The sequence below is a fragment of the Eumetopias jubatus genome, unplaced genomic scaffold, assembly GCF_037043125.1.
Source record: "Eumetopias jubatus isolate StellerSeaLion01/CBP00866 unplaced genomic scaffold, mEumJub1_p1.0 scaffold_15, whole genome shotgun sequence".
NCBI lineage: Eukaryota > Metazoa > Chordata > Mammalia > Carnivora > Otariidae > Eumetopias > Eumetopias jubatus.
Window position 1 is genome coordinate 87,906,383 of NW_028274821.1, and position 27,975 is coordinate 87,934,357.

Consider the following 27,975-nt stretch of genomic DNA (forward strand, 5'->3'; position numbering starts at 1 on the left):
TCAGTCTGCTTCCGTCAGATAAGAATCAAGTCTGAGAAGGGGCTCTACCCTTATAGCATAAAAGAGGTGCGTGTCAGAACAAGCAAGGTCAAGTTTCAGTTAAACTGGAACCCCGGTGGAATCTTAAGAACGACAGGGCTGACTTTTCTCTTGATGGCTTGGGTGACCAGGGAGCGGTTTCTGTTTTCAGGCAAAGATTTGATTGGAGTCCAAAATCTGCTAAAGAAGCACCAAGCCCTCCAAGCAGAAATTGCTGGGCATGAGCCCCGCATCAAAGCCGTTACACAGAAGGGGAACGCCATGGTGGAGGAAGGTGAGTGGTTACCATCCAGGGAGTGGCTTTACTATTGCTCTTAGGTCCTTTCTTTGCTTAAGTACGTGGACTAAGTACAGATTGGGCTGTGGGATTGAGTACCTTCCCCATTCTCTCCTCCCTGTGTGATCTTGACTAGATCCTACGCTCTCGATCTGAACATCTTACCTGTGAGATGCGGGTAATGACACCTACTCCTGACGTAGTTTGGAGGGTCGAGTGAGGTCAAGTAGGGGACAGAGTGGAGCAGCCTGGCGCGTGTCTCAGTGAGCAAGGAGTAGGGGTGGCGCTGTTAAGCTTTTAGTATATCCTTATGGTCCAATCTCTGGTGCTTCGTAGGGTCCAGAAAGAGATCATGGCTCAAGGAGGCAAAAATTGAGCCGATCGCTTAAAAGGTTGGGACCCAAGCCTCTCCTAAAACCGGGCATTCATCGGGGCCTGGCTCGCATGCATCCTGGAGGTGCCGTGGGTACCTGGAAGACCTGTCTGTCTGGCGATGTGGCAGCCTCCTTTACATCGTCTTCCCTTCCCTCGCCCACCTTCCAGGCCACTTTGCTGCAGAGGACGTGAAGATCAAGCTCAGCGAACTGAACCAGAAGTGGGAGTCCCTCAAGTCCAAGGCCTCCCAGCGGCGGCAGGACCTGGAAGACTCCCTGCAGGCCCAGCAGTACTTCGCCGATGCCAACGAGGCCGAGTCCTGGCTGCGGGAGAAGGAGCCCATCGTGGGCAGCACCGACTACGGGAAGGACGAGGACTCCGCGGAGGTGAGCGAGCGTGCGGGCCGGCCAGCGCTCAGGCCGGGGCCCCGTGGTGACCGCGCCGCCTGCAGCACTGCGGCCTCCGGGCTGTTGGTTTTCCAGGGCGCTTCACAACCTGTTACTTACTTCCGCCATGGAAACAGTCGTGCCAGGAGGAGAGATGAGACTGCCTTCTACCATGGGCATTGTGCCATTCTTACCCATCTGTTCTCTCCACGTGCGTGTGCACACATGTCCATGAGCCCGTGTTTTGCCAGTAATTGATGTTTTTGAGTGAAACTCCTGACATTTTATTCGTGACGGGCTAGATGTAGCCCTTGTACTGACTCTTAGTTTGCCAGTCTGCACAAAAACCGGAGTAGTCGAATGACAACAGGCAGCATCCAGGATTCTCCCAGAAGTCGGGGAGGGGACAGCGGTGATGGAGGGTGACAGTGAAGGCCCCACGTGCGGCGAGGAGAGGAGTAGCCACGGGGAGGGCTTTGCTTTGCTGGTGATGTTGATTTCTTACGACGGGTGGGGCATTCACCACATGTGCGATACTGTGCCTTCTGTCTCCGTGTCTGTTTCCAGCCCCGCGTAGGCACGTATGGGCAGGGAGAGAAGACAGTATTACGAATCACAAAGAATAGATCCCCCAAATTTGATGTTCCTTAGAAACGGGGAGAGAGTGTGGAGCGGGAGGTCATCAAATCAGCGTGTAACTGAGCACATCTTGGGAGGACAGCGGGTCGGTGAGGCGGCGTGGCTGGGGCGCCCCAGTTCCTTGCGCTGGGGTCACCGTGTGTGATTTTGGTTTCAGGCTCTACTGAAGAAACACGAAGCTTTGATGTCGGACCTCAGTGCCTACGGCAGCAGCATCCAGGCTCTGCGGGACCAGGCTCAGTCGTGCCGGGTGAGCTGGGCTTCTGTTGAGCCGCTGTGCAGTGGGGGCTCAGGAACCTGCAGGGCTGGGCCCAGCCACTTCCGGCAGGTGTGATGGGTGTAGGCAACATTGTGGTGGCCTCACTGCGACGTCCTGTGACACAAAGATGATGTATAAATGTTTTAAAATGAGATTTTTTTTTTTCTTTAAGATTCAGAACAGCTAAAGTTCTGGAATCAGAATTTACTGGTAGCTTCAGAGGAGAACTCTAATATGTGTTAGGTATAATTGGAGTTGAAATTGGAGTCTGTCATGTGCCTGGATGACACACCATGGACGTCCTTTAACTGGGTTTACCCTTTCTTGGGATTTTTAGCAACAAGTGGCCCCCATGGATGATGAGACTGGGAAGGAGCTGGTCTTGGCTCTCTACGACTATCAGGAGAAGAGCCCTCGAGAGGTCACCATGAAGAAAGGGGATATTCTCACCTTACTCAACAGCACCAACAAGGCAAGGCGTCGGAAGGGGTCACGTGTCTCTGTCAGCACCACCAGTTTTGCTCGGTGGGGTGTCTGTGGGTCGTTGTGTCTGAAATGAATGGGTTAGAATTTGAGGAGAGATCAGAGTTGCCCAGTCTCCCCCTTGATACGGGTCCATCTCGTGGAAGATCAAGAGGGTAATCCGTCCATCTTCCCAGATACCTGGAAGCAGTGAGCTGGCTCACTCTTGGGATAGCTTCTTTTCCTGATTATACACCTCTGGGTGAAATTCTTTCTCTTCAGACCAAAGTTTGTTTTTCTGGAACCTGCAGCTGTTGGTTCTTAACCTAGACTGTGTGACTACAGCAGATAGTTGACAACAGCTGTGACGTCACCCCATAGGCTCTCAAAATTAAATGCTTTCCGGGTCAACGGCCTTCCTCCCTTGACTTATGCTGGTTTGACAGTGACTTTGAGGTGAGGTGCATGGTACTCCACACGTCATCCAATAAATCACCAAAGATACTAGTTGAGGCTGGAGAAATGTTCACAGCCATCGTTAAAGACGTTATTCTTATACCCCCAGTTTACCCTAATCATGAGCATTTGAGAAAACCTGTGATTTGTATTTTCTTTTGACTCTCAGCCATCTTCCGGTCTCATTCTGGTTTACTCAACAGCGTTGTCCCATGGAACTTTCTGTGATGGTGGACATTTTCTGTGTGTGCTCGCTCTGCAGTAGCTATTACCACAAGTGATTATTAAGCGTTGGAAATGTCACTGGTTATAAACTGAGTTTTTAAACTTAATTTAATCTAATTTATTTAAACGTATGAAGCCACGTATGGCTAGTGGTCACACTGTTAGTGAAGTTCTGAAGTGTGACAAAGAGAGGGCTGCCCCTCACGTTGGGTGTCGTTGCGGCTTTCTCGTGCCGCTCTCCGTGCTTGGCAGGTGACAGTCCTTGAACAAAGTGACCTTGACACTATCATGAGATCCTTGTGTGCGTGTGTGTGTGTGCGCGTGTGCATGCGTGCGCGCGCACAGGCCTCCTGGCTTTCTCCCTTCCTGGGGAATTGGTGCTTTCAGTTGTCCGCGTGTCTCCTTAGGACTGGTGGAAGGTGGAAGTGAACGACCGGCAGGGCTTCGTGCCGGCCGCGTACGTGAAGAAGCTGGACCCCGCCCAGTCGGCCTCCCGCGAGAATCTCCTGGAGGAGCAGGGCAGCATCACCGTGCGGCAGGAGCAGATTGACCACCAGTAAGGGCCATACTGGCAACCACAAAGGTCCCGGTGTCCCTCAGGGCTTACTTTCCATCCCATGTAGGCTACGGTTGAGGCAGTGTCCCAAGGCTTCAGAGCGACTATTCCCGCGCCCATGTGCACTCAGGACACCCTCTTCCCACTTTGCACAAGTCCCTTTTAACCCCTTTGGACCTAAAACCTTTGACTGATACCTTTATTTTCCTTATTTTGTTTCTTCCCCTAAAGTGAGTTTCTCTTCCTCGACAGCATTTTCTAAACATCACTCTCTGAACCTTTGTCCGTCAGTTGGGGAGATGTTCTGGGATTGATAGAGGTCCTCTACAGCTCTGCCCCTTTTAAAAGGCTGTTGGGAGAGTGGTTCTCTCCTGCTTTCTGCTCTGAGACAGAGGTGGTTTTTCATGAAATGGCTCTGTCCCCTGTCCTCTACCTGAGCTCCCATATCGACCTGTGTCCCTCCTGTAGGGTGTCTTGCTCTGCTAATGAGCTCAAAAGTTTTGGGCACTTGAAAAATACCCGGAAGATATGTTCTCACTAGACTTTGTTGTAATAGAAATTTTGTGACTCTGAGATCCCTGAAAAGATCAGGTCCACATCCAGACCTTTTCTGTTCCTGCTGAGACAGGAAAGCGGTTTGGACCAGGGTTGTAACTGTGGGACTGGTGGAGCATATTCGCTCTCAGGCCGGTCCCTTTCTCGGGGCAGCCCTTCCCTCCCCTCGCCTTGCTCTGCGAAGTTCCCCGTGTTGCCAGTACAAGGAAAATTGTCCACCTTAAATGTGGCAGACTGTTCAGGAAAAGGAAGGCAAACTAACCCCTCTAATTTACTTTCCTGGCTATTTTTTTACTGATTTCCTTTGTGGCCTGGCCTTCTTCCGAGAGCTTTTGAATGGCTCCTCAGTTGCCCCCACTTGAAGCGTCCGGCCTCCTGGTGCCCGTCGGAGCTGCCGCTCTCCTTTCCTGTGGATTAATCCCACTAATCTGTGCATGCTTTTGCTGTGCCCCCCCCTCCCGTGCAGGACGCGCATAACTAAGGAGGCCGGCAGTGTGTCTCTGCGTATGAAACAGGTGGAGGAACTGTGAGTAGGCGGGCGGCCTTGCCAAGCGCCCGTGTCCGTTCTCCCTCTGCCGCTTCTCTTCAAGGCACTTGTTCATCCAGAAAGACGAGGTGGGGGGGACTGTGCCGCCATGTGGCAGCTTCACCAGGGAAGAGGTTTTGGTGGCACCGTGTCAGTCGATGGCCGCTTGTCTCCTGGGTCGCTTCTATGTGCAGCTGTACGTTCAGAGTGTTGTTGGTCTCCCCCTCTGTTGGCTTTGGTGGGGGGCCAGCCACTCTCGGCAGCGAACCTGAAGGCTGGGTCCTTAGTGTTGCTCAGTGGGAAGGAAACGAAATTCCTCCCTTTAAAGTGCTTTGAGTCTTGGTACCTCGTTGCCTTTTTTTTTTATCTCACTCTGAGAAGCTTAGATTTGATGGTGATGGTGGATTTTCTTTAGCCTTTAACTTAGTTTTACTAAGTTCATCACGTTTACATCTCCGAACATAGTATAAGTAGTTCAGCCTTTTGTATTTTAGCTCCTAAGAGCGTGAGTATTCCTTGATTCTTCTTAAAAAAAATCTTACAACCACTGAAGTGGTGCAGATATTCTGCATTCGACCTGATTTTCCTTCTGAAGTTGCTACAACTTTCTGAGAAGTCAATGTATCACTCGCCTACCCTTCCGAGAGGCTAACGCCCCGTACAAGGCTGTTGTAAACATGGGCTGCCTTCCCCCCACCGCCTGGGGCAGTCAGGGAGTTACGAGAGCGGAGCAGGACCTCTGTCTGCATTGTGCTCAGCATCCCGTCTCCGCTGTGCTCGCATGAACCCCGTGTTCCTGTGCTAGACGCTTGGTTCCAGTCGTTTGTGGTTGTGATGTTCTAAGTGCAAAATGGGCCCGGGGATGAGTGTGCCTGGCTGTCCGAGCCACCCAGGGGCAAACGGCAAGTGTGTACTTATCCCCGAGGCCATAGTGTGGGCCCGTAGGAGCTTCATCTTCATCTCTGTTCTGACCCCTTGTCACCTGGGCACCATCATGACACACTCATGGCCTTGGACCCACATTTCAGAGACACTGGTGGTTTGCCCTTAGGTTAGCTTCTGTAGGAAGCTAACTGCCTACCCGTCCCCTCTTATCACCCTCTTCAATTACCTCAGGTATCACTCTTTGCTGGAGCTAGGCGAGAAGCGCAAGGGCATGTTGGAGAAGAGCTGTAAGCGGTTCATGTTGTTCCGTGAGGCGAACGAGCTGCAGCAGTGGATCAACGAGAAGGAGGCGGCCCTGACCAGCGAGGAGGTGGGCGCTGACCTGGAGCAGGTCGAGGTGCTGCAGAAGAAGTTCGATGACTTCCAGAAGGTAGGGGAGGTCTTGCATCTGAGCTGAAAAGTGGCCCAAAGACTTGGATCTCTGGACCCGTGACTGTAGTTTACTAGAACAAACACGGTACAGACTGTTCCACCCGCTGAGGAGCCATTTCTCGGTGGTGTGAATTGGACCTTTTTTTTTTTTTTTTTTTTTTACCAGTTTAGCTTCAAGGAAATACAGGCGGTTTTCTTGTTCTAAGACCCTTTTTTTTTTTTTTTAAAGATTTTATTCATTTGACAGAGACACAGCGAGGGAGGGAATACAAGCAGGGGGAGTGGGGGAGGGAGGTCCCAGGACCCCGGGATCATGACCTGAGCTGAGGGCAGACACCTGACTTCCGAGCCGCCAGGCGGCCCGGCCACATCGTGTGTATCGTCCCCACTTGAAGCGTTTTATAACCAGTTAATGTGGGTGAGGGGCTGTTTTCCCACAGGGCTGGTATTAGAATTTCAGCACATTTTGAAAACACATTTCTCCAAAGAAAGATGAAAGCAAATTTCCATCCCAACAGAATAATGGTTTATGAACCACAGTTAATTAAATGAACTTGAGACAGGCTGTTGTCAGACAGTGCCCTGTTATTTCCTTGCTTCCTTGATAGCCACGGTCACGATTTCCTGATGGAGGTGACTGCCATGGAACAGAAAAGCTAGTTCATCGGATACCTAGTGAACAGAAATGAATAGGTTCAAACCATCGTTTGTGAACCTCTTTTGCCCGCCTCCTCCTCTGATTTGCTCTCAGAGTCTTAGTTATTATGGCTTTTGCTTTAAAGGATCTGAAGGCCAATGAGTCACGGCTGAAGGACATCAACAAGGTGGCTGAAGACCTGGAGTCTGAAGGTCTGATGGCCGAGGAGGTGCAGGCGGTGCAGCAGCAGGCAAGTATCCGGGGCTTGGCTTGAGGCTGTGTGACTGGCAGGAAGCAACTTGGCTCCTTCCTGTGTCCCTCTGAACCCAACACACAGTGTCCCGTAGCGCAGAGGGGTGGCCAGGGTGTGGTCAGGTGTTCTCCATCACTGTTTCATTTATCTCCTGTCTTCTCCATGTGCCCATTCCATATTGTGGAAGTTGTTTACTGTTTACATGGTCCTTAATTAGTAGTTAAACACACCCATTTCTTAAATAAATAAAAGGTTTTACATATAAACACTCTGTTAGACTCTTAAGAGGCTCTTCCGGCCAATTCGTCTCTCTTGTAATTTTGTCCCCGTGTCCGGGTTTGACAGTAACGAGTGTCCTGGAGAGCTGTGTGTTTGCTCTAGTAATGAAACTCGTTTCCCTCTCTCCTTGTAGGAGGTGTATGGCATGATGCCCAGGGTAAGTCCGTGAGGAGGAGTAGGTCATGGGAAGCATATAAAGTTACGAGTCTCTTAAGGATTTCTGTCCCCAACCCTCAGAGATGCCCTTTGTTGGCAAAAATCTTTGGAAAAGAAATAATAGCAGAAATAGGTTTGGATTTGCCATTGTCCAGAAGACCAAAAAAAAAAGTTCTCTCTTCAGTTTTCTAAAACTTTTTCCACAGCAATTGTTTACATTGACAGAGATACAAGTTGGTAGTTTTCTTACTAAATTTCCCAATTCTCTTCATTTTGGTCCACTCCATAAAAAACTAGAATTTTCCTCTCCTGTTTGTTGGCTTCACTTCCCTGAAGCAGCCTTGTGGTGTGCTCTAAGCCAGCAAACAGTTAGAGATCTCAGGGAAACGCCAGTCCGGCTGATGGCTCTGGGACCCCCCCCCCCCGCCCCGCCATGGATGGGAGAGGGTGGGGGCTGCGTTGTTTTGCACCGCATGGCTGCGTAAACTCTGCCTCCTCCTCTGAACAGGATGAAACCGATTCCAAGACTGCGTCCCCATGGAAGGTAGGAATTCCTTTGCCAATTGTTGTTTCCAAAGGTTTTCAGGAATAGACATATTTTATGTGTTTTTCTGGTGTTTCTGAGGATTCGGGCTTGTTGGGAGTCTGGTCATTTCTGGAGTTGTTTGGGCTGGTTTCTTTTTGACCCTGGCGTTCTATTCTTTGACTCTTGTCATGTCTTAAAATGCAATTGTTAATATAGAGAAGCAAGGTATTTCCCTGCAAGTGCTCAGAAAGAGTAGGGTTAGATGGCGTTTAATACCCACGGCGCTCCCAGAATAAAGCTCGCACAGGTGGCCTGCATTGTTAGGTGTGGTCGCACCTCTGGGATTGCAATCCGGAAGGACAGGGCAGGGAAAGAAAATGACCTCTGCCTAGCCACTTTGCCCGCTGGTCTAAGAAATGCTGCTTCAAAGACACCAGATCCTGCAGAGAGATGCAGGAGGAGGAACAAAAAGAGAGATGCCTACTACAGACCCTATTCCAAACAGACACAGAGAGGTGCTTGGCTAGGGTCCGTTGCTTCTGGCCTCACCCTTCCTGGCCCGCATGATTCTGCGCATTACAGAGGCGCCACGTTGGGGGGAGCATGCCTTTTCCCTTTGATTCAGCTTTCTCCCTTGTTCTCAATCTGAATTGTTCTCATAAGCAATATATGATCGTTGGTGGTATGAGTGGGCAACATCCTTACCTGTCTAATCTCCTGGCAGGATTTTTCTGGTAACAAATACGTTTTCAGAAGTAATTTCAGGTAGCTTTATAAATACCAATACCACTAAATAAATAGAGAAATACGAGGTTTTGGTTTTTTGGTTTTTTTATTTCTGAAACGGATTGGGGACAGAGGTGTCTACTTTTTGAACCTACACTGGTTGAAAGTGTCACCTGGGCGTGTCACAGGAGCACCGACGAGCCTGACTTCCCTGCATCCCAGCTTGGCCCCTGATTTTCTTAACATATTTGAAGATCACAGGCATTGTAATACGGGGTTTCTTTCACGTAAAACTTGGGTGGGCTTTGCGAGCCCAAGGAACATCTGATTTGTACCTTGATGAGAAGAAAGCTAATTCGCTGGTCTTTGTGTTGGGGTTTTTTTCCCCCCCCAATCTGGTAAGGCTGTTGCCCTTAGCTCAAGGGGGAAACTGTTAAAAAGAAGAGCAGCCCGGGAGCCAAGGAAAGATACGAAGTTCTTGGTATATTTATTCAGTCTCAGTTGCCAGCATTTGTTAAATTGGGTGTTTTTTGGACTGTTCTGTAGTATGAACAAGAAGACAGTTTTTGAGCTCTGTTTTCTGTCAGCCAGCTGGGGGTTTTTGTGTGTGTGTATGTGTGTGTGTTTAAGATTTTATTTTTAATTAATCACTACACTCAACATGGGGCTCAAACTTACGACCCCAAAATCAAGAGTCACATGCTCTACCGACGGAGCCAGCCCGGTGCCCCCCCCCCCCCAGCCCGCTGTTTTAATTGTGGTTGTCACCACTCTCTCTTGACTCTTCATCGAGTGAACTTAATTAAATTGTGCACTTGAGTGCTTTGTGCCTTTCCACTCTTAATCCTTTATTTGTGGCTCTGCTCAGAATTTTGACTGTGTCCCCTTAAGATAATTCTGGTTGATAATCGGGACCTAATGAACAGCACTTGCTCCTCGGAATTGTCTCTTAATTGGCAGACACTTGATTAGTGTTGCTCTTCTGCTTTCCTCCCCTACATAGTCTGCTCGTCTGATGGTTCACACCGTGGCCACCTTTAATTCCATCAAGGTAAGAAACCGTGGCCGGCCCCCTTGTCTCCCAGCCTCCGTCACTGTTTTCCTTCTCCTGACTGTAGCCAAGCCCTCGTCCTAAGTAGTCACGCAAGCTGTTGCACTTGTCACTGTCCTGGGCCCGAGGGTTTCCTGGGAAAGTGTCCGCTCTTCTCCGTGGCAGGCTGGCGAGATTGCCTTTCCTCGTCAAGAACTCACCAGGCCTCAGTGGTAAAGTCAGCCTTCCCTTCACTTCTAGTAGGGCCAGGAGCTGCAAGAAGTGTAGGGCCCGGAAGGCGGGGAATGCCTCTCTTGCCGCCTCGTAGGAGAGGTTTGGCCTCTTTCTGGTCCCCACAGTGTTTTGTCTCAAGCGCAAGGCCTTGCTTGGCCTGCCGTGGCCTGGGGTGCAGCTGTGCTCAGAGCTCGGGGGTAGTAGGCTCTGGGATTTATCCACACGGTAGTTACTTTTTTTTTTTTTAAGATTTTTATCCATTTAGGGCTCCTGGGTGGCTCAGCTGGTTAAGTGACTGCCTTTGGCTCAGGTCACGATCCTGGAGTCCCGGGATCAAGTCCCGCATCGGGCTCCCTGCTTAGCAGGGAGTCTGCCGCTCCCTCTGACCCTCCTCCCTCTTGTGCTCTCTCTCATTTTCTCTCTCTCCAAATAAATAAATAAAATCTTAAAAAGATTTTTATTTATTTGAGAAAGAGAGAGAGTGAGTACGGGAGGGAGAGGGAGAAGCAGACTCGCCACTGAGCAGGCAGCCTGAGGCCGGCCAATCCCAGAACCCTGAGATATGACCTGAGCCAAAGGCAGACACCCCCCACACGGTAGTTATTTATGAAACAGTTGCTGCATGGGAGGCACCAGGCTAGGAGTTAAGAGTGAGGATAAGTCGGCTGCATGTCTCTGCAGCTTTCGAGGTGATTCCAGGTCAGATACTCACGGAGCGTTCGCGCCGTCTGATGTGGCTAACTGTGGCGAGGTCCTCACCTTCGAGACTTTTGCTGTCCTGTCTATACTAATTTATTCAGCTAGGAAGGTTGGAGACAGGAAATTGTCTGTGCTCCAGCCTTTCCTTACAAGCTGAGTGCCAGCTTTGGTTCTTTGCCCCTTGCCTGGTCTGGCATGGGCGCGACAGAAGGGGGTGCAGCGGAGCTGACAACTGTCGTCCTGCAGGAGCTGAACGAGCGTTGGCGGTCCCTACAGCAGCTGGCCGAGGAGCGGAGCCAGCTCTTGGGCAGCGCCCATGAAGTGCAGAGGTTCCACAGGTGTGGGGCAGCTCGGGGCTGGAGAGGGGGTTGACCTTGGCGATCCTTAAACGTGCTGATTCAGATCTGGTTGATACTTGCGTGCCCGTGTCTGAGACCCTATCTGTCATGGAGTAGATTGCTCTGTAGAGTGAGTGAGTGAGTGTTTTTCCGCTTCTCGGAGCTTTCAGTGCTAGCCGCTGACAGACATACAGGTGCCCACTAGACACGTTTGTCGTGCTTGTCCTGGACTCAAGGCAGCTGTGCCCAGTAGTCCTTAACCGCCTGTGTGTCTCCCCGTAGAGATGCCGACGAAACCAAAGAGTGGATTGAAGAGAAGAATCAGGCTCTAAACACAGACAATTATGGCCATGATCTGGCCAGTGTCCAAGCCCTGCAGCGCAAGCACGAGGGCTTTGAGAGGGATCTCGCGGCTCTTGGCGACAAGGTGAGAGGTGGCAGTGCCATGGACATTTTGGCCCTGGGCAGAGTGACTCTTCACTCGGCAGAGCTCAGCTCCCTTACTTGCTGTCTTGCCACCTTGCTCCCGTAGGTCAACTCCCTGGGGGAGACAGCCGAGCGCCTGATCCAGTCCCACCCCGAGTCGGCCGAGGACCTGCAGGAAAAGTGCACGGAGTTGGACCAGGCGTGGAGCAGCCTGGGGAAGCGTGCAGACCAGCGCAAGGCCAAGCTGGGCGACTCCCACGACCTGCAGCGCTTCCTCAGTGATTTCCGGTACGAAGCCCAAAAGCCTTCATGGGGTCATTCTCGGGAAAGTCAACTATGGTCGATGTGAAATCCTCCGGCTAGTGAATGCCAGCAAATCAAGAATGAGTCTCTGCTTCCCTGTCCACGTGCGCGCCATCTCCCCCACTTCCCGCCAGATGGCATTCGGTTTCTTCCTTAGACGTATCTCTCACTTGCTAGAGGTGTACTTTAGTCTTCCACAAACCTGTTTTAGTTAGAATTTCACAGCTATAGAAAACTAGAAAGGACGAAACAGTGAACCCGCATGACACCCTTCGCCAGTAGCCACCAGTTGGCTTTACCTCTAAGCACACGCTTCCGTGTTGCCGGACCCACCTGTCTGTGCTTTGCAGACCCGCGGCCCTTCACCTCTAACTACTTGGGCCTCTGCCTCCTGTGTGCCCTGCATTTCCGCTCTCCACCCCCACGTCTGAGGCCAGTATAGCAATATTGTACCTAGGCCCGATTCCATTTCTCCCAGTTGTCTCAAGTACGTCTTCACTAGTCCGGGTTTGTTTTTTGGTCCAGGATCCAGTTGGGAATTCCCGTTGCAGTAGTACCCTGTCTCCTCACCCCCCGCCCTCTGTGTCTCATTTTTCACGACATTGACAGTTTTGAAGAGTCTGGGCCAGTTGTCTCCCTGAATGTCCGTGACCTGGGACCTCAGTCTTTTTTAAGGCTACATAGCACACCACCGGTGGATGATTTGGAACTTGGTCCCTGGCGTTTCTTTGTGGATGAAGAGGACAAAGGACAGGGGTTTCTTTGTGGCACACTTTTGTGCTAACAAGCGTTTCACACGTGTGCGCACATGGGTACACACGTACGTGTGTGTGTTAGGCATTTCCTCTTCGGCGATGGGACTAGGCAGGTGATGCTCTCCCCCTTCCCAGGCCTCTAGTAGGAGGCCCCAGTTGGGGTTTTTGGTTTTTTGGCTTTCGTTTTTCTTTTTTTAAAGTAAAGATCGAGGAACATAACAGTTACCTGGGGGTAAGCGTGCAGCTCCCTAGGAATTGGTGCACTTGCGGTGTGTTCTACAGCCACAGCGCTCTCTGCAGTTCAGAAACTTTTCATACCCCGAGCCCCAGGGGGAGTCACTCCCCTTCCCCTCTCTCCTCATCAAGTCTGCATTCCGTCTCTGTGGATTTGCCTATTCCGGGTGTATTTTCTCAAAGGAAGCATGGGACCTGTGACTTTACACGGTGATTTTTGTGCCCTCATATGCAGACCTCAGTAAGAAGGAAGGTTCAGCGCATGCATAGGCGTAGGACTGCTGCGAGCTCAAAGAAAAGTGCTTTTCTCCGAAGCCATGCAAAACCTAAACACAGTCGTTGTTTGTGTTAGAAGCTACTACTCCTTTTTTTTTTTTAGAGATTTTATTTATTTATTTGAGAGAGAGAGAGAGAATGAGAGATAGAAAGCACGAGAGGGAAGAGGGTCAGAGGGAGAAGCAGACTCCCTGCTGAGCAGGAAGCCCGATGCGGGACTCGATCCCAGGACTCCAGGATCATGACCTGAGCCGAAGGCAGTCGCTTAACCAACTGAGCCACCCAGGCGCCCTCCTTTTTTTTTTTTTTTTGAGATTTTATTTATTTGACAGAGACACAGCGAGAGAGGGAACACAAGCAGGGAGAGTGGGAGAGGGAGAAGGAGGCTCCCCGTGGAGCAGGGAGCCCGATGCAGGGCTCGATCCCAGGACCCCGGGATCACGACCTGAGCCGAAGGCAGATGCTCACCCGACTTGAGCCACCCAGGAGCTCCTAGAACCTACTATTCTTTAGGGTCAGAAGATCTTAGTTACAAACTTAAGTTCGTTGTCTTCTGAGGAATGCTTGGTTTTTGTTGTTGTTTTTAATTTTTTTATCATCTCAATAGGATGAACAAGAGGCTTTGAAATATTTTGCCCAGAGATGCTAGTTAACCATTCAGTAGATTAACTAGTTAGTAGATTAACTAGTTGACCCCAGGTAATCTGAGAAAAGAATTGTGTAGTTCTCTTTTCCTGGGCAGAAAGCCTACTTGCCAGGTCATGTTGTAGCTACTCCTCTGCGTCTGGTTGCCAGGGACCTCATGTCTTGGATCAATGGGATACGAGGGTTGGTGTCCTCAGACGAGCTAGCCAAGGATGTCACCGGAGCTGAAGCTTTGCTGGAACGGCACCAGGTAGGAAGATCGGCCTGCAGCAGAAGGAGGGTTGCGCTGCTGGGCTGGGAAGACGTTGGTACCCCCACCAGCACCACCAGCAGCACCCTCGCCACGAGTCGGCGGTTGACACGACGGTGGGCATCTACTGCCAGTTAACCTAACCCCGTCCCTCCTCTTGGCAGGAGCACCGGACAGAAATCGATGCCAGGGCTGGCACTTTCCAGGCCTTTGAGCAGTTTGGGCAGCAGCTGCTGGCTCATGGGCACTACGCCAGCCCAGAGGTCAAGGAGAAACTAGATATTTTAGATCGGGAGCGTGCGGGTCTGGAGAAGGCCTGGGCTCAGCGGAGGATGATGTTGGATCAGTGTCTCGAATTGCAGGTGCGTGTGCGGGACATCGCTGCCCGTTTGCCACAGCCTTTCTGACTGGGAGTTTCGTGGCCAACGACCCCATCTTCCCACCTGCCTCCCTTTCTTTAGCTGTTTCATCGGGACTGTGAGCAAGCTGAGAACTGGATGGCTGCCCGGGAGGCCTTCTTGAATACTGAGGACAAAGGAGACTCACTGGACAGCGTGGAGGCTCTGATCAAAAAACATGAGGACTTCGACAAAGCCATCAACGTCCAGGTGAGGCCTTTTTACCTTCAGGTCTCCATGTAAATTTGTCCAGATGGATGGCTCTATTTGTGGGCTGCTGCTCCTTTCTGTCTCAACAATGAGAATAAAAACTCGTCCCTAACGTACTTAACCAAGCTTTGGCCGCTGGCTAAAATGTGTAGACTTGCTGTTGACCACACAAAGGAAGAATGGTCCCCTTCACACCCGCATCAGGTACCTGTGTGGATTGGGAAAAATGATACGGACATGAATGCTTTTTAAAACTTCTAAATTCTGATACTTCTGAGGTTTTAGTAACGGGGATGCCTCACAGAAAAAATGCATTATCAAAGCAGAAGGACAAATGTGTTGGTAAGGAAAGAGAATGTGTGAACACGAACAACTCAGGAAAATGGGTGCACCTCTTCGATTTATAACCCATTTTGTTGAAAATCTGACACTCTTTTCACAGTCAGCTTGATTTTGTGTGTGACAACTCCTGGTGTCATAACCCCTGTCCCCAGTGTGACCTGGAGTCTTCTTGAGTTAAACTCTACTCTCCTAATGGTCGAAATCAAGCTTTCTTCTTGGCCTTCTGCTCTCCCGCTTCTAAAGTGTCAGTGTATTCTGATGCCGCCACCGGCTAGTCACCAAGCCGCCCAGAACAATCACTCTCTTCACGAGACCTGCGGTCCGGGCAGGGCTGGGCCTACCGCCCACCTCGGCCTCATGCCTTTGTTTGCCGGCAGGAGGAGAAGATTGCCGCCCTGCAGTCCTTTGCTGACCAGCTCGTCGCCGCCGGCCACTATGCCGAGGGCGACATCTGCAGCCGGCGCAACGAGGTTCTGGACAGGTGGGCGCCGGGGGGTGCTGGGTGCGCTCACGGCCCCGTGCGGGAGCCCTGCCTGGTCTCGTTCTCGGAGAGGTTCTCGCTCAGGCTCCGTCTCGCTTTCTCAGGTGGCGCCGCCTGAAAGCCCAGATGATTGAGAAGAGGTCGAAGCTGGGGGAGTCGCAGACCCTGCAGCAGTTCAGCCGGGACGTGGATGAGATCGAGGCCTGGATCAGCGAGAAGCTACAGACTGCGAGTGACGAGTCGTACAAGGACCCCACCAACATCCAGGTGAGCCGAGCCTAGGGACTGCTCGTCTCCGAGGTGCCCTCGGGTACGGGTAGATTCTGGGAAAGAAGGCATCTTTGGGGCGGGGTGGGGGGCTCTACCGAGAGAACCACTTCCTAGTATCCGTGCTGAATCCCGCGAAAATTATTCTAAGAAGCTGAAGCTGTGGAAAAGTGTCACTAACTGATCCGATGTGAGAAAGTGCTTTCCTCACTTGTCTGTAGAGTCCCCTCTAGCGGCTCCCCCCCCCCCCCCCCCCCCCGTGCTGAGCTTCCCAGGGGAAGTATGACGGCAGAATGAGCTGCAGCTTTAGTAGCCGATATGTGCGTTCATCTCAGTATACTGAACTCTTGTTATTTTAATCTATTTTTGTAGCTTTCCAAGCTGCTGGTAAGTTTCTAATTTTCTTAATGAGTTTTAGTTAAACGCGCTCCAGTGTTTGTGTTTGCTCTGCATAGATCCTTGTTGCGGCCTCATGCGGTCAGCTGGTGTCTCCTCACCCGTGCTGCTCATTTCTAATGACCCATCACACTCCATTCAAGTGTCCCTGTGGGATATGGCTTTCTCTGTCATAATTAGCCTGTGGCCCTGCGCCCCCCTCCCTTTTCCTTGTGTGTCATTTAGGCAAGCTCTGGACGATGTTTGATTTGGGGGCAGTAGTTAGCTGCTGTCTTTTCAGAGGCACTTCTTTTTAAAAATGAAATAATCAGCTTTTTCTGGAGTGTGGATTTGTTCTCACAGTTCTCGGTGGCCAAGGACAGGGAGTCTGGCGTGGCATGAGAGTCCGATGACGCACCCAGGCTGCCATCCAGAGGTGCTGGTCCCTGGAGAGGGACAGTTAAGTTGCCCCAGAGAAGCAGATGGTCTGTTTCCAAATCTGACAGGACCCACGGGTGAGAGGTTAAGGAAAAAGGGGGACGTTATTACTCAAGGGGTAGCGAAGGGGACTCTCCAGTGAAAATGTAGCTCAGATGGTGCTTTAAACGGATGGAAGAGGTAAAGAAACAAAATTGGTGGGGCTGAACCAAAGAGTAATCAGAGCAAGAAACAGAAGCGGGGAACTGGACTTAGGTCAGGATATGTGGGTATTTGAGACCCTGCTCAGACTCGGGCAGTGGAACACGGAAGGGGGGACACCCGATGTGAGCGCTGCACTCTGCCAGCCCGGCGGCTCCGTTCTTTGACAGTTGCTGCCCCTGAAATGAAACATTTGATGCAGAATCCTTCCCCAACCGAACTGTTTTGTTTTTTTTCCCATTTAGTTCTTTTCCCCCCAAATAATGTCCTCCGAGACCCTGCCTTTCTCACCCAGAATTGTGCCACAGCTGTGTCCTTGTACTGTCTCTCAGAGTGTTTCCCGTACCTTCTGTTTCTTTGTGGATTCTTAAAATCCCCTTCCGCCCTGGCGTCAGGAGGCTGGCATTCTCCCAGCCCTCTCTTTCCCTGGCAAAAATCATTTCCTACCTGTAGTCAAGCTTGGATTTTGACAGCATCCGTGAGTTTTGGTTAATGACAGCTACTAAATGAGAAGGCAGCCAAGTCAAGGTCTGAGGAAGCCATAGATGCACCTCCGTCGGCGGAGGGTCCGCCTGCCGGCTGCCGTGATCACGGCCTTGTGTGTATGACAAGCGATCCAGGTGTGTGTTACCTGTTAGATCATCTGTCCATGGAGGAGAAGGTCGTGGATGGAAATTGATGTCCAAGTAGGTTAAACACTGCACTTGGCGGCTGGCATTTTCTGCAGAATGGTAGAAAGTACATTGCTCCCAGCTGATTGAAGAATTGACTCCATTCCCCTGCTCCTGAGCTGGTCCATCTCCTTTCTCCCAGCCCGGTCCTTCCGCCCAACTCCCAACAGCCTGAACCCTAAACTATTGCACAAATCCCGTGACTGCCTTCTATAAGAAATGTTGACACTTGCCCCCAGTTCTTTAAGTTTCCTACCACTCGCCTATCCTGAGCATCCCTCATCCCTACAAAGAGGGAACCTCTCAGGACCTGGTTTTGAAAGGTCATCTTTCTGGAATTTTAGAGCAAGCACCAGAAGCACCAGGCCTTCGAAGCAGAACTGCACGCCAACGCCGACCGGATCCGTGGGGTCATTGACACGGGCAACTCCCTCATCGAGCGTGGGGCCTGTGCTGGCAGCGAGGATGCTGTCAAGGTATGGTCCTCGTGGTGACGATGTGGAAATACAGCTTTAAGGATGTAAGCCTGGCTGGCTCAGTCGCTGAAGCGTCTGCCCTCAGCACAGGTCATGATCCCGGGGTCCTGGGATCGAGCCCCGCATCAGGCTCCCTGCTCAGCGGGGAGTTTGCTTCTCCCTCTCCCTCTGCCCTTCCTCCCTGCTTGTGCACGTGCTCTCTCTGTCAAATAATTAAATGAGATCTTAAAAAAAAAAAAGCAGATTAGAAGACTTTTGCTGCCTACATGACAGATGGGGAATGTTGGTGAGAAGGGCTCCCGTGAGGCTTTCTGTCTCTCCCTGCGAGTCACTCGGCTTTAGGAGAAGGGACTCTTCCTGGATTTCACCATCTCTGATGGCCCCCTTCTCTTCCTCAGGCCCGGCTGGCTGCCTTAGCTGACCAGTGGCAGTTCCTGGTGCAGAAGTCAGCCGAAAAGAGCCAGAAACTGAAAGAAGCCAACAAACAGCAGAACTTTAACACCGGCATCAAGGACTTTGACTTCTGGCTCTCTGAGGTAATGGCAGGTTTTCCTTCCCACCAGTGGAGGATTTCTGGTCAGTTGGGTTAACAGGACAGTCAGCAAGCCCTAAACCGTGAAAAAGTCAGGGCACCCCTGATGCCCCTTCCTACAGAAGTCTTCCTTATCACCGAGCCTTGTGCTGTCAGGGGTCTATTAGCAGAGGGAATGAATGTTTCAAGAAGAGAGAGCGTATAGATGGGCATTAGGCTGTGGCCCACTCCTCTCCATAGAGAACGCAAACAGGAAGCGATGGTGGGGTCTGTGTGGCAGGCAGCTCTATCGAGTCTGTGCCCAGATAGAAACCAAACTAGCAGTTAAGTCAGGAAGCCAGAGTTAGTAGAAAATTCAGGGGTACAGAAAGCAGAAAGAAACAAATTTTTAGAGAGCACTGTTAGTATTTCTCTCCAGTCTGCACTTATTTCCATCAACAGTAGTGTAGCTATATTTTTATACATAGTTCAGAATGCAATTTTTCATGAGTACGTATTGGGAGTGTTATCCTGAGTCATTAAGAATTCTTCCTAAACGTTTGAACAGCTGCGTAAGTCCGTCCTCGTCATGCCATAATTTAACCATTCCTGCGTTGGACATTGGGGTGTTCCCAGCTTTCTGGTGGGACGTCCGCACTGAACATCTTCGTGTATTAATCTTTGCCCCTTGTACCTCCGTGAAGGCTCCGGGACCCTGCCTTGAGCTGTAGTATTTCAAGTCCTAGGTCCTCAAGTCTGCATTTGATTGACAGGAAAGGGGAAGGACTCAGGCCATACGGGCTGATACAGGCGGGGTCACTGTAACAACGTAACTTGTGATTGACAAGTTGGCAACTGGCCAAAGACCTGGCCAAACAACTGGGCATGCTGGATTTTCCAGAACACCCGCTGTGCATCATACACACTGGGCACCACACCATAACCTTTCCCCTTTTCTATTTCACTGCCAGGTGGAGGCCCTTCTGGCATCTGAGGATTACGGCAAAGACCTGGCTTCTGTGAACAACTTGCTGAAGAAACATCAGCTGCTGGAGGCGGACATATCTGCCCATGAGGTGATCAGACAGGGGTGGGCAGGCTCCATCCGGGACACAGCTGTGCTTGACTCTTTAGGAGAACCGGCGCACGTAGGGGAGGAGCAGGGTGTTCGGCACCTCAAGCCGCATTCTCAAATATTGTGGCCTCGGGGCCATTTTATACCCTGCGCTATTATTGAAGGTCCCTGAAGGAGTTTGCTTATGTGGGTTTTGCCTGAAGGTATTTACCGTTACTAAAAAACGACATTTTAAAAGTTAAATTTTTAAAAAGACAACATCAAGGACTTTTTGTTATTCTCAAAATGACAAAATTATAGAGATGGAGAACAGAGCAGTGGTCGCCAGGAGTTAGACACAGGGATGGGGTGCAGTGAGGAAGGGACAGGCGAGTCCTTTGTGCGGAAGGATATATCTTGGTTTGGGTTACGGGAATCTACATGGAGGGGAAAATTGTGCACAATGACGTACGCACACCCACGCAGACACGGATGGATGCACGTAAAGTTGGTGAAACCTGTGGTTTTGCACCAGTGGATTGCACCGGTGTCTGTGGCCTGGTCTTGCTGGTGTGCTGTGGAGCCTGCTGCTCTGGTGGGGAGCTGGAGGAAGGGCACACAGGAGCTGTGCTGTTTTTTGGTTTCTGAAGCTGTGCTAGTTTTACAACTTCTTGTGAGTCCGTAATTATTTCAGAATGAAAAGTTAAAAGTAAATCTGAGAAATAAATCATTTACTGAAAGTAATAATCCCGTCACAAGTTAACATGAGTAGCACTTTCTATGGACGATAACTGCGTTTATCCGCAACCAAAACACGACATAGTAAGAAGAGCGGCATTGGCTGTATTTTGCAAATCTCTTCAGTCCAGTTTAATAGAAAACAGCTGGATTCTCGTAGATGCCTCTGAATTCAGTCTGTGCAAGTGTGTCAGATAGGATGGAAACCCAGCCTCCCGCCGGGAGGTGGGAGAAGTGAGCAGTGTGTTCATTCAGATGACTGTGGATACTCTGACACCAGTCAGTACGTGCTAGTCGCTTCAAGGTGAGTTGCAAAGTGGACTCTGAAACCCTGTCAGTCACTTTTTCATCCCATTTAATATTAAAATCCCCTGGTCCATCTTAGACACGGAATGGTTTGTTTTTTTTTAACCCGTGCATGATGTCACAAAATCATTTGGAAAACATTGTTGAGTTAGGCAGAATTGCCTCTGGTCCCGTGCGCTGACATCACAGCCAGTCTCGAAAGGAAAATCTTCACAGATCGAGTGGCTGTCATGCTCATGGAGGTTGAACGCACTTCTTCCAGAATTCTCATTTTCGCCTAAAAGTTCAGGTTTTATCAGTAGCAGCAAACTCTGCCTTCCTGAAAGTGACAGGTTGACTTCATTCTTTCGGAGCAAGTCTCTGTCAGACACCGAAGTCTGCATGGCTGTAGTCTGGTCATTGTTCTCTCAGAAGGACAGCCCACAAACAAGGGGCTAATTCGGCTCAGGACACCGGCTTCTCCTCAGGGCAGTCCTTGAACTGGAGTATGCCGCAGAAGTGCTTGTGTGCGTTTCCCATTTTGTCACACAGAATATTGTTGTCGACATGTACTCTAAGATGGAGATTTGATAAAATCAACAACTTCTGGCTTTTATAAGGATGTCTTTAAGTGAGAACACGTTTTTACCGCAGCTCGGAGTCCTCCTGGCACGGTGTGTCACTCTCTTGAGTGGAGACATCGGCACCCCCAGCACGGCTGTCGTGCCGTGTGCAAGCGTCCACACGGTGCAAAAGGCCAGTGATGTCTTTGTGGCATTACAAAAATAATTTTGATCTCTTAGAACCCCAGGGATCCCCATAGGACACCTTGAGAGAGCGTCAGCACTCCACAAAGCCAGCCTGCCGGTGAAGAATTCCAGAGTTCTGGTTTTCAAGCAGATACTCATGGGAAACCCGGGTTTCTCACCCCTCCCCTTGCGTCCCCTGCCCCAGGACCGCCTGAAGGACTTGAACAGCCAAGCAGACAGCCTGATGACCAGCAGTGCCTTCGACACCTCCCAAGTGAAGGATAAACGGGACACCATCAACAGTCGTTTCCAGAAGATCAAGAGCATGGCAGCCTCCCGGCGAGCCAAACTGAATGAATCGCATCGCCTACACCAGTTCTTCCGGGACATGGATGATGAGGAGTCCTGGATCAAGTACGTGTCCTCGGGGCTTCACAGTCTGGGTCCTCCGGGATGCCCATTGAGCAGGCACTGGGAGCCCCAGGCTGAGTGGGGGTCCGGAGCTCCGGGCCGCCTGGCCATGAGGTTTGGCTCTCTCCCAGAGTGTGCCGGAGCCTGGCCCATGGGACACCTTGGTTTCTTCTGATGCCCAGGTGTGCAGTTATAGGGCCATCGATGGCCTCCATGGCTACTCCATGTAGTAATACGTGATGATTGAGCTAGACTTTGTATAGACCCTGCCTTGGGATCCCCGGGGAGATTCGTGAATGCCCTTCTGGAAAAGACAGCCTGATACCCTGGGCAGGATCAGTCCTTGAAGGAAGGAGAGTTGTTTGTTTTTAATTCCTCCCCCATTGCAGTCAGTGGTGGTGTCGCATTTTGTAAACACACCATTTTCAAAGGACAAAAAAATCCTGTCTTCTATTCCTCACTTCCTTTTTTTTTTTTTTTTTTAAGATTTTATTTATTTGACAGAGAGAGAGACAGCGAGAGAGGGAACACAAGCAGGGGGAGTGGCAGAGGGAGAAGCAGGCTTTCCTGCTGAGCAGGGAGCCCGATGCAGGGCTCGATCCCAGGATGCGGGGATCATGACCTGAGCCAAAGGCAGACGCTTAACGACTGAGCCACCCAGGCGCCCCTATTCCTCACTTCCTTAAATAATTCTGTCCGTATCTTTATATATTTCTACGGGTGGTGTCTGCACATTTGCTAAAGTAGGGTTGGCAGGGCGACACCACTAGCACCTCCTTGTTCTCTGCACACCCTGAGCCTGGTAGGTGCTTCTAGATTCCTACATCGATGCTCCTCGTTTTGGAAATAGAGGCTTTTTATTTCCAGAAGACTGGCAAGGATTTTCGTGGCGAGATCGGTAGGTGTAGGTGAAGGACATCATGGGGTCTGGAGACCTCACGGCTCCTGAGCAGACCTGTCCGGGTGGAAGCACAGGGCTGCAGAGTACCTACCTGTGTTGTCCAGGGAGAAGAAGCTGCTGGTGAGCTCTGAGGACTACGGCCGAGACTTAACAGGTGTTCAGAACCTGAGGAAGAAGCACAAGCGGCTGGAGGCAGAACTGGCTGCCCATGAGCCAGCGATTCAGGTGAGGGGGGCGCCTCCGGCCGAGGGGGCAGCAGGGACCGATGGGCCCACATGATGTACGGAGAAGCCCTTCGTTCTCGTTCATCCCACTGGGGTCTGCAGTGTCTACGACCCCTCGTTCCAAACCCGGAAGAAAAGTCCTGGGTTTGATGCCAGCGCCTTTTTCTGGCCGCATCTAAGAGCAGGTGATAGCGGTTACTTTAATCCTTGCCTGTCAGGGTGTCCTGGACACCGGGAAGAAGCTGTCTGATGACAACACCATTGGCAAGGAGGAGATTCAGCAGCGTCTGGCCCAGTTTGTGGAGCACTGGAAGGAGCTGAAGCATCTGGCCGCAGCGCGGTGAGTGGTGGGGACAGCGCGCGTGCTGCGTGTGGCAGGCCCTCCTGCCACCACCTGGGCCCTCGTCTGCGGCGAGCCGGGTCCACGGTCGGCTTGTTTCAGAACCGCTCTGGCCGGTCCGTGCCGAGCCCGTCCGCTTACAGGGATCTGAACCCAGTACATGGTTCCAGAATTTCATGAGTGAACAACAGTCCGTCTGCTTCGTGTTACAGAGACGGCTCCGTGGAACCAGTCACGTCCCGCATTTGTCAGGAACATTTTTAAACACGTGTTTGCTCTCGGAATTGAAGTTGGACGATACTAATGGCTGGTGTTTTGTGTGTCCTGTAACTAGGGGTCAGCGGCTTGAGGAATCCTTGGAGTATCAGCAGTTTGTAGCCAACGTGGAAGAGGAGGAAGCCTGGATCAACGAGAAGATGACTCTGGTAGCCAGTGAGGATTACGGAGACACGCTTGCCGCTATCCAGGTCCGAGAAGCTGACTTTGGTCGCGCCGTTCGCCTTGTTCTCCCAGCCGGCAGCCTTGGTGTCCCTGGTTGGTCCCAGGCCTCCAGCCCGCACGCTGGAGATGGTGGCCCCGGTGCCACGGGTCCCTGAGGTCCGTGGGGGTCCAGGGGCTGCCGCCGCGGCACACCCTCGGCATTACTGTCCTGTCGTTCTGGAGGCCGGAGGTCCGAAGTCAAGGTGCAGACAGGGCCTCGCTCTCCGAAACTTCTAGGGGAGGCTCAGCCCTGCCCTCCAGCTTCTCGCTGGCATTCCCAGCCTTGTGGCAGCATAACCGCAGCTTCCGCTCTTCACGCCTCTTCTCTCCGCGTCCGTGTGCCCGGGGCTCTCCCTCCGGGCCGCCTGGGTCCAGAGTTCCCCCTCGAGGACACAGGCCTCCTGGAGTAGGGTCCCACCCCAGTGACCGCATCTGAGCCTCTTCACTTGATTATCTCTGCATCTCCCACATTTGTAGGTGCCAGGGGTTAGGACGTCATTCTTTTGGGGGGGGACACCTCAGCCTCTGCCCTCACTACACTGTGTGACCGCCTGAGAGAGCCACGATCATGTCACTGGCAGCTGGCACAACTCCGTCCCCCCCCCCCCCCGCCTCCCTCCCTCAGTGGCCCTGCCCCGGTTCCATAGGCAGCATTCAAAGTGGCAGAGGCGGAAGCTTCAAGGCCTAGCCTCAGATGTCACGTGACATTGTCCGTGCTATGTTCTGTCAGAGTGGTCGCAAGCAGCCCAGAGCCATGGGCTAGTTGAACCGCCTCCCCTCTTGCTGGGAGGAGCCACACTTTATGGTCAAATGTTCCCAGATCTGGGCCACTGGCCGTGGAGGCAGAGTTTGCATTCCCCAGAGTCTGGATAGTCCCTGTGCCACGTTCTCAGAGTGGGTGTCCTGTTCGGCTGGTCCGGGTGCTTCAGGTGGCTTAGAGGGAGGGAGGGATTTCCCATCCCCTGCACAGACCCGTTCCCGGGAAGCCCACCCAGAGCCATTGTCTCTGGTCCTTGAGGTATACTGAGGACAGGGACACTTGGAAGGTCCCTTAGGAGCGGTACTTGGGGAAACCCTTTGTTGGGCTCTATCTTAAGCTCGCATGGGATTTATTGTTTTCTGTGTGGTCCTCCAGAGGGGAAGAGGGACGCTGTGCTGGTTGATTAGCAAGAGCTCACCCCCTTCAGGAAAGGCCTACCCGGGCGTCCCTTCTCAAGCTCGGCCTCTGCCGGTTATCCTTGCTGCATCTGGGTTTTACCACGTTTGTAATTACCTGTCGATGTCGGTCCCTGTGGCCTCGGCCCCCAACTAGACTGGGCTGCCTGTGAGGGCAGGCACCTTATAGCTTCGGTTTCCTCCGACCCGAGACCGGGCCCGCCCACCGGCGCATGCCAGGCTCTCAGCCACTGGTCCTTCTGCTCCCACTGCAGGGCTTACTGAAGAAACATGAAGCTTTTGAGACAGACTTCACAGTACACAAGGACCGGGTGAATGACGTCTGCAGCAACGGACAGGACCTCATCAAGAAGGTGAGCCTGGCCTGCTGGTGAGACGCTCACTTCCCACACCCGACGTCCCCATGCTCAGGCCACCGTGGCCCCACAAAGCCCATCTTCCTGGAATATTCACCCATGAAAGGTTTGCACGGTGACTGGGAGCACTTCCACTGCCGTATTTCATAACAGAAAGATTCTGTGATTGGTTGGACGTCTTCCCCCTTCGTGAAGCCAGTTAGCGAGGTCACTGTGCAGCACGTACGCTTTCTGCGTGGGTTAGGCAGAGAGGCGTCCAGTGACCCCGGTGCTCCCACAGAGCTCTTCTCTCAGGTTATTTCTCAGGTGGTACAAGCTCTTGATAGAAGTGGTTGGAAATACAAGAAAAATCTTAAGAGCCACTCCTACATAGGATAGATCCTGTTCCATCGACATGTCTCTCTACAAAGCCTGGCAGGTTTAGAAATGAATGTGTTAAAATCACAAAGTTTGGGTTTCGCTCAAACAACCCCTGAGCGAGAGCGCAGATGGGAGGGGTCCGGGGGCTTTCTCCCCAGCAGTGAAGTCCAGTCGCCGGCGTGTTAGCGTTCCAGACTAAACGTGGTGCTGCCGTTGGTCCCCAGTTAGTCACCGCTGATCGCTTAGGTGCAGTGACAGGTATTCGGTACCACAAGACAGACAACTTTTTTTTTTGTTAAAGATTTTTATTTATTTGACACAGAGCAGGAGTGGTGGGGAGGGGCAGAGGGAGAGGGAGAAGCAGACTCCCCACTGAGCATCGATCCCAGGACCCTGGGGTCATTACTTGAGCCGAAGGCAGATGGCTTAACTGACTGAGCCACCCAGGTGTCCCTAAGACAAACAACTTTTTTTTTTTTTTAAAGGTTTTATTTATTTGGGCGCCTGGGTGGCTCAGTTGGTTAAGCGACTGCCTTCGGCTCAGGTCATGATCCTGGAGTCCCGGGATCGAGTCCCACATCGGGCTTCCTGCTCAGCAGGGAGTCTGCTTCTCCCTCTGACCCTCTTCCCTCTCGTGCTTTCTATCTCTCATTCTCTCTCTCTCTCAAATAAATAAATAAAATCTTGGAAAAAAAAAAGGTTTTATTTATTTATTTGACAGCACAGGCAGGGGGAGTGGGAGTGGGAGAGGGAGAAGCCGTCTCCCCACTGAGCAGGGAGCCTGACGCGGGCTTGATCCCAGGACTCTGGGATCATGACCTGAGCTGAAGGCAGACGCTTAGCAACTGAGCCACCCAGGAGCCCCGACAAGCCACTTTTCACAATGATAATTTCCTGTTACAGATGTAACTAGTAGATAAGATTTCTCATCATGGAATTTGTTCCAGTAAGCATGATCTCGAGACTAGAGATTTGGTTCGTAGGAGTTAATAAGTATGTTCAAATCCGTGTTCACTAGAGAGCTTTTTTCCCCTTGCCCTTATGGGCAAATAAGCTAACATCAAGCTGATTTCCGGTCCGGACCGTGTACAGGGAGGGATGAGGGCTGTGGGCGATCGTCACCCACATGCAGCCCCGAGTCACGGTCTCTGCTCTTTCTGGCTGTGCAGTGACTGGTTTGAATATTCTGCAGCTTTCCAACAAAAGCCTGGTGCTTTACCGTCAGCAACAGTCTGTTTCCTCCTTGAGTTTCTCTCTAAATTTTATGCTGCCTTGTGTGTTTTCAAATTCAGTTATTCCAAGACCGAATCTGAGTGTCTGGGGCTCAAGAATTTTCAGTGTCCGCTTTCTGACCATCGTGTTTATTGCTTATGTTATACGAGTCGTTGTTTGTATGTATCACATTTTGTTTAAGTCTTAACTATTTACACTTTTTTCTAATTTTCTGCTTTCTGGAATACTAATGAATACATCGTTGTGGTGTTTCAGCTCATTCTTCCTTTCTTCAGGATTCATTCCTATCAGTGAAATTGCTTTTACTCATGTTGCCCTTAGAAAGGCCTTCCCTGTGCTTCCCCCGAGTGGCAGGTGGTGGGCGGGGGGCGCAGGGTCCGCCTTCCAGTACTGGCGCACCGTCCCCGGCAGGGTGGCCGTGGATCATCTAGCCACAGCAGGAGGTAAGGCTGACCAGACTATGCCTTCTCTTTGTGGCCTAGAACAATCACCATGAGGAGAACATCTCGTCAAAGATGAAGGGCTTGAATGGGAAGGTGTCAGACTTGGAGAAAGCTGCTGCCCAGAGGAAGGCCAAGCTTGAGGAGAACTCGGCCTTCCTTCAGTTCAACTGGAAGGCTGACGTGGTGGAGTCCTGGATTGGTGAGCGCTGTCCCGCCCGGCCCGGCCCCAGTCTCTTCTCCCAGGCCAGGAAGATTGTTCCAGAGCCATAGCTCGTTTATTACCTAAGCAGTTGGTCTTCTCCAGAGAAGAAACAGATGTGACGTGGGCATTTCAGAGAACAAGAAACCATGTCCTGCGGCCAAGAGCGGGGGCCCCCGTGGTGCCCGGCACTGGACCAGCACCAGGGTTAACAAAACAAAAATCTTTAAACCCTGGGGGAAGCAATCAGCATCACAGCACAAACAAAATGGCGCAGCAGCGGGCCCCCCAGCTGTGCTGTCCCGAGCTGTCCGCTAGCTGCCCAGGGCGTGGTCTGGCTCCCGAGCGAGGGGGAGCTACACTCTGATTTTGGGACCCCTGTGACCCCGGTGATTGCTGTCACGTACGTGGCAGTTGAACCACAGCTGGGATGAGCTGGAAGGATCTCTTCCTGGCACAGCTAGCCAAGGGGGCCCGGGCTGCAGGGAGGAAGGAGCAGCCAGCGTGGGGTCAGAGCCTGCTGTTAAGAGTCTGGGTTGTAAATGTCAACAGGGTGATAGGCTGCCCGGGAGGCCTTCTTGAATATTGAGGACAAAGAAGACTCTTAATTCCCTTTCCTGTACCAAGAAGGCTGGCCTGTTTCCCATGCTTGGTTTCCTAGGTGAAAAGGAGAACAGCCTGAAGACAGATGATTATGGCCGAGACCTGTCTTCCGTCCAGACTCTCCTTACCAAGCAGGTCAGGGGCAGCCCCTTTGTTGACTGAAATGTATGCAGATAGTACCTCCTGGTACATGAATGGTGGTTGGCGTCTGTCA

General features: G+C 51.6%; 1 protein-coding gene across 9 annotated transcripts in view; it reads left to right on the top strand.

The window, feature by feature from the left end:
• SPTAN1 (spectrin alpha, non-erythrocytic 1) overlaps positions 1-27,975 on the top strand; it is a 60,867-nt gene that overhangs the window by 26,254 nt on the left and 6,638 nt on the right. For 2 of the 9 annotated variants that reach the window (XM_028107815.2, XM_028107817.2), the window contains exons 18-47: positions 191-313; positions 860-1,077; positions 1,874-1,966; positions 2,313-2,447; positions 3,526-3,674; positions 4,696-4,755; positions 5,872-6,070; positions 6,855-6,959; positions 7,375-7,398; positions 7,906-7,941; positions 9,653-9,700; positions 10,859-10,950; positions 11,233-11,377; positions 11,483-11,664; positions 13,740-13,839; positions 14,004-14,201; positions 14,301-14,447; positions 15,167-15,270; positions 15,375-15,537; positions 15,910-15,924; positions 17,567-17,698; positions 18,097-18,234; positions 19,181-19,285; positions 21,241-21,449; positions 22,452-22,572; positions 22,790-22,911; positions 23,246-23,378; positions 24,822-24,920; positions 26,999-27,158; positions 27,820-27,896. In XM_028107815.2, coding sequence (XP_027963616.1) covers positions 191-313; positions 860-1,077; positions 1,874-1,966; positions 2,313-2,447; positions 3,526-3,674; positions 4,696-4,755; positions 5,872-6,070; positions 6,855-6,959; positions 7,375-7,398; positions 7,906-7,941; positions 9,653-9,700; positions 10,859-10,950; positions 11,233-11,377; positions 11,483-11,664; positions 13,740-13,839; positions 14,004-14,201; positions 14,301-14,447; positions 15,167-15,270; positions 15,375-15,537; positions 15,910-15,924; positions 17,567-17,698; positions 18,097-18,234; positions 19,181-19,285; positions 21,241-21,449; positions 22,452-22,572; positions 22,790-22,911; positions 23,246-23,378; positions 24,822-24,920; positions 26,999-27,158; positions 27,820-27,896 — 3,632 coding nt within the window. The remainder of the gene's footprint in view (positions 1-190; positions 314-859; positions 1,078-1,873; positions 1,967-2,312; positions 2,448-3,525; positions 3,675-4,695; positions 4,756-5,871; positions 6,071-6,854; positions 6,960-7,374; positions 7,399-7,905; positions 7,942-9,652; positions 9,701-10,858; positions 10,951-11,232; positions 11,378-11,482; positions 11,665-13,739; positions 13,840-14,003; positions 14,202-14,300; positions 14,448-15,166; positions 15,271-15,374; positions 15,538-15,909; positions 15,925-17,566; positions 17,699-18,096; positions 18,235-19,180; positions 19,286-21,240; positions 21,450-22,451; positions 22,573-22,789; positions 22,912-23,245; positions 23,379-24,821; positions 24,921-26,998; positions 27,159-27,819; positions 27,897-27,975) is intronic. The other 7 variants (XM_028107816.2, XM_088018864.1, XM_028107819.2 and 4 more) reach the window with 4 other exon arrangements.